This window comes from Pinus tabuliformis, chromosome 9 (genome assembly GCF_031772625.1).
Source record: "Pinus tabuliformis cultivar Carrire ecotype Pingquan chromosome 9, CPIR1, whole genome shotgun sequence".
In the NCBI taxonomy this organism is placed as follows: Eukaryota; Viridiplantae; Streptophyta; class Pinopsida; order Pinales; family Pinaceae; genus Pinus; species Pinus tabuliformis.
The window spans coordinates 223951103-223962198 of NC_142307.1; the positions used below are offsets into that span (position 1 = coordinate 223951103).

General features: G+C 40.7%; 2 protein-coding genes across 2 annotated transcripts; both read right to left on the reverse strand.

The window, feature by feature from the left end:
- Positions 1-471: 471 nt before the first annotated feature.
- On the reverse strand, positions 472-3744 carry LOC149147978 (uncharacterized). The gene is made up of 2 exons (XM_089442033.1): positions 2788-3744; positions 472-690 (listed from the first exon to the last, which is right to left on the reverse strand). The coding sequence occupies exons 1-2, from the start codon at positions 3742-3744 to the stop codon at positions 472-474; spliced, it is 1176 nt and encodes a 391-aa protein (XP_089298159.1).
- Positions 3745-4285: 541 nt separating this feature from the next.
- Positions 4286-4897, reverse strand: LOC149147979 (uncharacterized). The gene has a single exon (XM_089442034.1). The coding sequence runs from the start codon at positions 4895-4897 to the stop codon at positions 4286-4288; it is 612 nt and encodes a 203-aa protein (XP_089298160.1).
- Between the last annotated feature and the right edge of the window lie 6199 nt (positions 4898-11096).

Here is an 11096-nt window from a genome sequence, read left to right on the forward strand (position 1 = left end):
AAGTTAAATTTATTCCTACTCTAAACCTTTTGAAGGAAAACGACTAGGTATAGTCATATTTCCAATGTAACCAAGCACTAATAATTTTCTTTCTTAGTAAATACTAATTCTATTAAAGGGAAGTAAAAATACATTTACAAGGAGGTCGAGACCTCATATCAGAGCTGAGACTGTCCATCAGCATATTGCAACTATCCCATGTATGGGAAGACTAGATACAACATTCCAAGACACCAGAAACAACATTCCAAAACACCAGATAATGAGAATTGTGCATGTTGGAAAACCATAGTAAGGTAAGAAGGAGGTCAACAATCAGGCTGTCTAAGCTGACCAAATGCCCAAAGCAAAACAACTGCATAGCCGAAGACCTTTTGCCAAAAAAGAAACATTGTCAAAACCAGATAAACATAAGCAGCGACCTGGAGAACAGAGAAGAAAACTGGGGATGAAATCATGGCTCAGAAGGCATCAGACGACCGCGTCGTGGTCTTTAAGTTCCTCCACCACTGGGCACGCAGGGCCCAAACAGACATCGCCAACTGTGGTCTCAGCCTTCAAACCGCTACTATCATGAAAAGCCACCGAACGCCAAATGCCATAGGAATTATTTGCTGGGTCAACAGAGCCTAAGACGCCCTGGAGGATGCCGTCATGTTGCTTAATGTCCTCAGGCATACCTCCCTCTGCCTGCATATTATCAGAATTGAAAATATTGCCTACGTCTTCTCCGTTCTACTTGCCATCCTGAGATAGCGACGCCAAAGAATGCACCAAAGCGCTAGACTGAGCTTCTTCCTCCGAAAAATGACAGTAATACTCGCTGAGAGGATGGGCTTGTTGAGACGACTATGAAATTTGAAATGGGTGGTCTGGAAGGAGTTATGCGGGAAGGGCCTACCAACAGGACAATTCTGTTGAGGAGTTTCCGCAGGAGGGGAAATAGGAGCCATGGGGATAACAGGAGACGGAGCAGACTGAGATCTCCCACGACCTCCACACCTACCACCGTTGCGACATCGACCACATCACCGTTGCGACATCGACCACATTCGCGCACCATACTCCAACAAAAAAGACATCGAATAAGTGAATTGAGGCAGGCGGAAGCGAAGCAGGAGCTGAAGTGAGAGAGACACGTATAGTTCAGAATACAGATATGCAAGGCAGCCTCCGAAGCACTACAAGGATACAGGGACTGATGTGAGAAATTGCAGTAAGGCCAGGGGAAAATGAGGAATGAGATAGCCAAGGTCCCCATAGTTAAAATCTTGGGCGAAGTTTCTCGATCGACATGAGCAGTAAATGTAGAATGCCAAGTGAGCTGCCAGTACCCAGAGTGAGCGTGAAGAAGTGTGTAATCCTGCCACCTGCAGGACCATACGCCGGTGCATGAAATCCTCTCCATTAATGGGGCAATTAAACACCCGCATCTGGGTGTGTTTCTCCAGTCTGTTGCATTTCATTCTTCACCAAATTATTGTAATCCAATAATTGGGAGTCAGAGACAAGGTCGATGAATGATCCTGTATGAAGTTCCAGCCCACATTCCACTCCAAGATTTGCAAGAAAGTCCACCACTTTGTTTCCTTCTCAGCGAGTATGCTTAATAGATATAGCCCTGTGACTAGAAAGCCAAATATCAATGAGCTTTAGCCTTTTCACCATTCTCCAGCTGTTGCTCACCTTGCGCGAGGGGGTACCTTGCATGGTTTTGGAGACCATATTTGTGATGATCTGGGAATCCCCTTCTATGATAAGTGGAAAGAATCCTTTTTCATGAGCTAAGATAAGACCTTGCCATAAGCCTTCCAATTCCACCGAGTTGTTGGTATCCCATCCTTTTGAGCCAAAAAAAGTCAGAAGAGGAGTCCCCTGATGGTCTCTGAAGATTCCTCCAAAGCCTGAATTTCTGGGATTGCCTTTTGAGGCTCCATCGAAGTTTAGTTATATCATATGATTGGGAGGAGGGAGCCATTTTGTGGGCAAACGGCCTAACGAAGGTACTTTTCCTCTGGTGTTAAGCTCTAGAGTCCATTGAATACTCCAATTCGCTCAAATGGATTGTTCCTGCGGCAAAGAGGGAAGATCATCCTGAGACCAAGAATGGAGAGACAAGGATTCTATGATGTTTTGGCAGATGATGGACCAAAGATTTTCCATAGGCATAGATTGATCCTTGAATATCCTGCGATTTCTTTCTTTCCATATGTTCCACATAAGGAAGCCTGGAATGAGCTTCCATAAGAAGTTTAGAAGTTTGCTTTGATAAGGTGTCTGGTCCCAATTGCGCACTATAGTTGTGATGTCTCCAATAACTCTGCGCTCCTTTTGGCATCAAAAGCTAACTTTTTCCCAAATCTTGCACGCAATATGGCAAGATTGCATAATGGATTCCTCTTCTTGCCTGAAATTGGGGCACATGGAGGGCCCATAATAATTTCTTTTTCTGAGATTATCCTGTGTGAGGATCTTGTTTTGACATAGGAGCCAGGGAAAGGTAGAGACTTTCAGCCAGTTGGAATGGTCCCACACTTTTCTCCATAGCACATCTTTGACCATATGCTGCTTGATGATTATATTATTAGCCTCCTTTGTGGTGAAGGTGCATTTTTCTTCATACCCCCACCTGAGGATGTCCATTTCCTCCGAACAATGTATTTCCCTTTTCAGTAATTCTGAAGTAAGGGATTTCTGAGCCTGTTCTGTTCCATGTGTTAAGATCTGGTCCGCTTTAATCCATCACCTATAATCCTAAGTGGAGGAGTTACTCCAGAAATTCCTAACCTTGTCATACACTTTCAAGTCCTGCTCCAGTAGCTGCATATGAGAAAGAAGGTCCTTAAGCTTTGGAAGTTGCTGCCAAGAGTCCCCCCAGAACCTAGCAGTGATGCCATTCTTGACTTCCCAAAAACTGTGCTGCTGAATTAGATTCCTGTGTTGTTTGGCCGAATTCCAGATTAGGGAGCCACTGCTGACTTCTGACATACACATTCGCTCTTCTAATGGGAAGTTGCTTACATATTTGGCGGTCCATAGAGAAGCCCAGGGGGTGAATGGCTCCGAAAGCCATCTCCACCAAATTCTAGCTCCCATAACTTCGTTGCTGTGAGATGGATCTCTCAACCCAATGCCACCAGTGCATTTCAGAAGACAGACTTTGTCCCATTTGACAAGAGCCCATTTACGGGTAGGACCAGAGCTTTCACATAAGAAGGAACGCCGGAGTTTCTTGATTTCTTTGAGAACCCATTTGGGAGCAGCCAGTATAGAAAAGAGGTAGAGCGGCATGGAGTGAAGAACAACTTTTATTAGGACCAATCTACTCGCCATGTTAAGAGCTCTGTGAGTCCAAAGGAAGAGGCGCACCTCCAGCTTTTCTAAAAGGATTTTCCAAGAAGAGTGCTTAAGAGCTGAGGCTGTCAGAGGTGCTCCTAAATATTTGGAGTGGAGAGCAGCAATGGTGAAGCCAAGAATACACGCAATAGCTACTTGGGTATCTACAGGAGTGTTGAAAAGGAAGATTTGAGATTTAGCCTTATTAATGTTGGCTCCTGAGGCATCTAAGAAATCTGATAGCAAGGATTTGAGTTGATGAGCTTCCTGAACAGACGGATGACCGAAAAGCATATTGTCGTCAACAAATTGCTGGTGAGAGAAGGGAGAGGTATTGTGAAAGGATAAGCCTTTGAGGAGCTGAGATTGCAGGGCTTTTTTGATACTGCAGCCTAATCCTTCTGCCATAATAACGAAGAGGAAGGGAGAGAGGGGATCTCCTTGCCTAATTCCCCGAGAAGGACAAAAGGTGGAGGAGGGAATACTGTTAATTAACACATAAAAGAAAGAGGAAGATAACAGACTCATTACCCATCTCACCCGCGAAGAGCAAAACCAAGAGTAGTTAAAATTTTCCGGATGTACATCCAACTTAAGCTGTCAAAAGCCTTGGATAGATCTATTTTGAAGAGCATACCTGGCTTCTTGCATTGCTTCAACGAGTGGATTATTTCATGAGTGAGGATAATTCCATCCATTATCTGCCTGCCTTCAACATATCCAGATTGCTCGGGCGAGATGATGAGAGGAAGCAACAGTTTTAGTCTGGATGCAATGATTTTTGAGACAATCTTATATATTATATTGCATAGAGCGATAGGCCTGTACTTATCAGGAGTGCTGGGCTCAACTTCCTTGGGAATCAGTGCAATGAAAGTGGCATTCAAGCCAGGGAACATCCATCTTAATGTACGTGATTCCTCCACAACTTGCCATACCTCCATTTTGATCAGGTCCCAGAAATTGTGAAAAAATTGGATGTGAATCCATCCGGACCTGACGCTTTCCCTGCTTTCAGTTGATGTATTGCCTCTTCAACCTCCTTAAGGTCTACAGGTCTGAGAAGGGGTTGATTATCCTCCTCTGAGATTAATTTGGGAATGTTCCGCAGAATTTTTTCAATAGCTGGCAATCTATCAGTATTTGGCTCTTGATGTGCACGCTTGAAATAATTTATGAATTCACTCTCAATTTCTTCATGGGTTTCCACCTTTGTCCCTTGCCCATTTTGTATGTGGGATATGTTATTATTCATTCTGCACTGAAAGGTATTTCTATGAAAGAATTTTGTATTTTTTTCTCTGTCCTTAAGCCATTTTATTCGTGATTTCTGCCTCCATAGGGTTTCTTCCTGTTTTTCCCTTTCTAAGATCTGCGCTTCAAGAATTTTTTCCTGCTTTGACAGGTCCTCCAATCGTCCTTCAGTTATAATCCTTTGCTGCAAAATTTTCATGTCTTGATTGAGAGCATGCTGAGCCTGGAAGATATTACCAAAAGAAGTGTAGTTCCAGTGTTTGATTTTTCCTTTGAGATGCTTGAGCTTCTGCTGAAATTGAAACATCTTGGATCCACTAGGTGGAGAGAAGTTGTTCCATTCTGAGTTGATTAGGCTACTGAAGTCCGAATGAGACAACCAGAAGGCCTCAAAGTGAAAAGGTCTTCTGACATTATGACCAGGGCGATTCCATTGGAGGTAAATTGGCCAATGATCGGATCTAGAGAACGACAAGATGGAAGTAGCAAATTCTCCTCCCATATGAATTGTGTTGTCTGATTGAAGGAATCTGTCCAGACGAGAAGCAATCTGATGTGGCCCTTCTCTGTTGTTATTCCAGGTAAAAAGACCATTGTTGGTGGGAATGTCAATAAGCCAGTTGTTCTAAATAAAGTCTTTTAGGTGACTCCCTTCTCTGTTTCCTCTGTTCCTGCCTCCCCTTTTTTCTTCCAGCCTGGAAATCATGTTGAAGTCGCCCCCAGAAATCCATAGAGGGTACATCCTATTTTTGTTTATCTATGAAAGGGTGTCCAGGATTTCTATTTTCTGCGCAGTTTCCTGGGGAAAATACACATTAGTTATATGTCCATATATTTTGGTTCCATTGATGTGAAAGCTAGCTTGGATGAAATTCTTATTTGCATGTATGTTGTCAAGCGTAATAGTGCATGCATCCCAAAGAATTGTGAGGCCACCAGACGCCCCATAAGCATCCACAACAGTTACCATACCTCCTGGCTAGGGTTTTGCTGCAATTTTTTCCAGAGCAATTGAGTTGCATTTCGTTTCTTGCAAGAATAGGAGTTGAGGCTTTTCTTGCATGAGCATGTTCTTAAGTATTCTGCCTTTCCTTGGGCTGTTGAGCCCTCTGATGTTCCAAGATATCAACTTCATTGAGAAGTATTGGGGGTGGTATTGAAATACTTTGTTAGTTTGGAGTATCTGCCTAACTCCACTAACATTTTCCCTATTCTGATAGTTTGTTGGAGATCTGTTTTCCTCCCATGTTTTTTGTTGTCTTTGGTAATAAACTTTCCATCCCAGGGACTTCCAATCTGAACTCCCAGAGAGTGATGCATTTGAGCCCGAGATAGGACTTCCACCAGGTTGTCTACTTGTCGATCTGGGATTTTGTCAAAGTTCCTTGTCTGATGGGCCTGCTCTAGACCTATAATATCAAGTTCTCTAATGTCTATGCTCTCTGGCTCTTCCTCCATGTGCTGGGATTCGTGTAACTCTTCAGATGTTTCTACTACTGTTCTGGAATCTAATGTTAGATTATCCACTTCCATTCCTTGGGAGACCCATGCAGGGGTCTTGAGCTGGGTAGGGGAGAAGGTGCTTTTGGGCAACAAATATTCTGGAGGCAAAGTGAGATCTAAGTGCACTGCCTGCTTATCTTTCTTTTTCTCCTTCTCAGGATGAGAGGGGATATTGAAGACTGGAGCATTATCTCAGGCTAAAACTTCAAAACTGTTGGTGGTGGAAGGCTTGGAAGAACTGGCTGGAGGCATCTTGGGGTTGGTTGCCGATTTCTTGTGGTTTCTTTTGCGAATGGCCACTTTGGTGAATCCATCAGACTCAGGCATATCCGAGGTCGCTTGGGAAGAGGGTTTCTGATTTAAAGGACAATCTCTAAATAAATGGCCCAGATCATGACATCTTCTACAACAAAACGACACATGTTCATAATCGATCAGCTCAACCCATTCAATATCATCATGGAATAAGCTTACCACATTTGGGAGTGCCTGATTGAGGTGCATGTAGACGTAGATCGATGCGTAGGAGGTGTATCTACTAATTTTTGTTTCTTCGGCCACTTTGATGAACTCGCCCAACACGTTGCCGATTTCTTGTAGTGAGTCTTCTTCCCAATATTCCACAGGAAGCGAATAGAGTCTTATCCAGACTGGAGCCCAGCTGAGATCCTCCTTGTTAGGGTTGAAACGCTCTACCCATCTTCTGAGATACAGACCTGCCGCGTTGAAGAAGTACGGTCCTCTGTCCAGAACCCTGTTCCGATCCTCTAGGCAATTGAAAATGGCTGTAAAGAACCCTTTGGGTCCTAGTTGCAATGTAATGTAACCTTTTGGATGCCATTTCGAAGCTATCCAGCCCTGCAGCGCCTTCTCAGTTGGCCAAAGACCTATAAACTTGCCTACTAGCGCATGATCTTTCATAAACTCTATTCTGGCATTGTTTCGGTGGCTTGGAAATTCCACTTTCGAGCGATGAGAACACTGGCTTGCATGTGCTTGAACTAAATTTGGGCTGATCCTGTTTACCCTGTTCCTTTTCCTATTGTAAGCTTGGATCCGTGCTATCATCCGTCCGTGCTTCTGTTTTGTCTCTTTCCTCTTTCCTGTGCAGATTGCTGTCGTCCTTTGGGGGAGGCGCAGTGCCCTCCCCCTGAGGGGGAATCATTGAGCCTGAAACTTTCTTGGCAAAAGCTTGTAGCCATAAATTTGTTAACACTGTCAAGCTGCGAAGGTCAGAATGGCTCTGCCATAGCAGAGGTTAAAAAAACCCTAGTGGGTAGAAGCTCTGCGCGCTCTCATTCTTCGGTTCGACTTCCTTCATATCCTCTCAACCAAGCACTAATATTATTACCTGCAAAAATATACATTACATGTGTTAGAAAAATATAAATTTTAATTTTTAAATTATATACAAAAATCCTAAAAGCTTTATACATATTAATTCCTAAGAATGAAAATAGAAGAAATTTATAATTAGAAAATTTTATGCTAAAATTATTTTCTAACTAAAAATAAAATTTATCAAAATATGTACAATCTAAAGGGTTAGAGATATTACCTTTAAGGATCCACCAAGGTTCTGTTTTTTAAAATTGTGCAATATGGGAAGTATTAACATCAATTGTTTCTAAGATTTTACAGAAATTGGCATTTTCCCTTATGAGACGTTGATCGTCATCATGAAGAGAAAATGAAGGAAAATCCTTAGAGGAATCTATTATATCAGAATTAAGGCAACTATCCAACTCATGATTAATATTGAAAAATTGTAATAGAGTTTGATGATCTAGATCATAATGGAAGGGGGCAATTTTGAGCTTAAAAGATGAATCAAATGATCTAAGCTCATAAATATCGTGATTATTAAAAATCACATCCTTTTCAAATGATTTGTAAGTATCTTGAATATTGTAGCAAGGATGGATAAAGGTTTCTAGATTCATATTGATAAGTAATTGATCATTTAAAAATACCCCTTGCATTTTATGATGTAATTCATTCTTAAGTTTTGAACTAGCAAATATTCCAACAGGTTGACACATACAATGATTAGGTTGCAAATAGTGATAATCAAAATGTAAGTTAGGTGAATTTTCTTCAAGATGATCATTTTTGTTTCCTTGGATTAATGATGTGTCATTTGTTGTCACAATAGATTTTAGCCCATTTTGAAAAGAAGAATTATTGTTATGATTGTTCATTAAATCTTTTTGTTGTATAGAATTTGATTCTATTGAATTTGGCTCATTATCATAAACATTAGGAGGTACCATAAAAACGTCTTCAGATGTAAGATTCTCTCTTGATGTTGATCGTTGAGATAGATTAGGATTTTCAATTAAGGATTCAATACTATCAATAATAGAAACAAGATTAATTGTTGGTGATTCCTCTTTGTGTTCCATATAAGTTTTTATATTATGTTTTTGAACAACAGAAGTAAATTTCTCAATCAAAATTTTATTAGGAAGTAAATCGTCATAATGAAATCTATAGCATAATAACATCAATCTATCAGAAAGTTCACTAAAAATTTCATTATCAAAATTGTAAATTCATCAAATTCTAAGCACATCTTGTCATAGCTATAATTGTGTTGAGCAAAAAAGAATACCTACATAAAGTGATTCCAAGAATGAATGCACTTAGCTGGTAGGATCTTGTACCATTCTCGATTCCTTCCTTGAAGTGTGAGAGTGAATAACTTGCAAATTTTGTTGTCTTTAGTGATGTTAAAACATTTGCATTGATGTATAAATTGATCAACGATCTAAAGAAAAAATGAAGTTCTCACCATCATATTGCAGTTTATATATTGATTCAAGTTGTCTCTTGGGTATACCTTTGGTAGGCTTGCGTGAATTAAAAGCATGACCCAATGTAGGAATGCAAATAGGAGCCATGGCTAGTTTAAAATGTTAAAACAAGATTTCATGCAGATTAACTAGATTAGGCCCTCCTTCTAGTGCCAAGAATGTTGATGCCTCAAAAATCGCTGCAACAATATTGGGGGATAACCACTCGATCTGGAGCTTAAAGCAGCTCCTTTTCCATTTAGAGTAGTGGCTTCGACTGGTTTAACTAGGTCCAATTACCTTCTCTTAATCTCTGATGACTTAAAATATGACTTTCATTCATTGGAGAAGAGACATCAAATCAGCTCTCTTGCTGATTAGGCAAGAAAGTGATCCTTAAGCTGATTTGGGGCTCAGCTAAGCCACGACTAACATAAAGACTTTAGCAATAGTGTAACATTATCATAATGTATTTAGGATTAACAATTAATATTAACTTAATACTATAAAGTTAGTTAGGTTATAATAGTTAGGCTAATTATCATAGTGTATTTAGGATTAACAATTAATATTAACTTAATACTATAAAGTCAGTTAGGTTATAAAAGTTAGGCTAATTGTAAGTCATAACTTAGTCATGGCTTAGCTAAGCCCCAAATCAGCTTGAGGATCACTTTCTTGCCTAATCAGCAAGATATTTGATCTAATATCTCTTCTCCATTGATGAATGAAAGTCATATTTTAAGTCATCAAAGATTGAGAGAAGGTAACTGGACCTAGTTAAACCAGTTGGAGCCACTACAAACGAAAAAAGAGCTGCTTTAAGCTCCGGACCAGGTGGTTATGCCCCAATGTTGTTGCAACAATTTTCGAGGCATCAACACTTCCTTCCTTCTGACATCCCCAAGAGCAGTGGGGGACTGAGTTTCAAGCCAATCTAATTGATTTTGAGCCTTTGGATGGATTGTTTGTACATGGGTGTCCTATTCAGTGCTTCTCTCATCCTTTGAGGAGAGTGGTACTCTCTGATCTTCAAATTGTATGGAAATGTATTCCATCTCCTTAGGCAAGCTTGCATGTTATCATCCCCTAATAATTTGAACATGTCTTCAAAATATGTAATTGCTTACTCTTGGGAAGCAAGATACTTGGGTGCAAGTTGAGGATCATTGGCAATTAAATTATGTGTATGATGAGTGCCATTGACTGCTTAGCTCTGATCATAAGAGGCTCTATTTGATCTCTTGCCAATAGCTTCTTCATTTCTGTAGCCCTTACTTCCTCATGGTTCATCCATGATGCCAAAGCCATCAATTGTAAATCCCCTAGCTTTGCATTAGGGTCCCATACATTCATGTCTGTTAAGGCCCTGTTATGCAAATAAAACTCAGACATCTTGGCCCTACGTTCCAAAGTGTTGTGATCACAAAGATTAATGAATTGTCTATAATCCTGTAATGGCATAGTGTTTCTTTGTGCTAAGATCTTGATTTGGAATTGCAGCCACTGTTCCTTAAGTTATAGTGCATAGGACTTAGCTGGCATCCCGCACTGGATTGCTTCCAAAGAGACACTGGCCATGGATGCCAATTGATTTTATCTTTCTTGCAGTTGTCCTTTCAACCATCTATTTTCTGCCTCTAACTGATTTTTCATGATGGCCTCTCTGTCCCTCAAGCTATTTATCTATCTTCCTATCTCTTTGAGATTTTCTTCCATGTGACCAATGTCCTCCACTCCCTTGGACTTGGCAATCTGCATCCATCTATGAGTTTTGGCTCTCTCTTTCTCAAGCTCAAGGAATAATGGAATGGCGGATTTTTGTGGAATGAACCTGCCCCCTCAATAAATCTGTAGTAGGAGTCAAGGTTAGGTTGTGGACTAGGCTCCTCTAGCTTTGGGTCCTCTCTCTTTGTTTCTGGGTGCTTACTTCTTTCTTCATTCTATTTTTGAGTTTCTTGTAGGTTTAGCAGAAATTCCTATAGGACTGCCTCTATTTCCTGTAGGTCCTGTTGTGTATCCTGTAGGATGCCTTTTCCTTTGGATGAGGTAGACTTGGTTACATGCCTTCTCACATAGGTGACAAGAGACCTAGGCGAGGTTTGGGCTAAGGTTCCTTCTTGAGTTTTTATAGGAGGATCCATCTTCTCCTATTGTTAGGTGAGTCCACAATAACAATGGTAACCTTTGTTGTAGTTTGGGGTTTTC

What these genes read in the sequence shown, in the direction of transcription:
- LOC149147978 (XM_089442033.1), bottom strand. Translation starts at nt 3,744, where the DNA reads ATGGCAGAAGGATTAGGCTGCAGTATCAAAAAAGCCCTGCAATCTCAG. An exon ending in ACTTGAAAGTGTATGACAAG is followed by an intron (nt 691 to 2,787) that starts GTTAGGAATTTC and finishes GATAATATGCAG; the next exon opens with GCAGAGGGAGGTATGCCTGA.
- LOC149147979 (XM_089442034.1), bottom strand. Translation starts at nt 4,897, where the DNA reads ATGTTTCAATTTCAGCAGAAGCTCAAGCATCTCAAAGGAAAAATCAAA.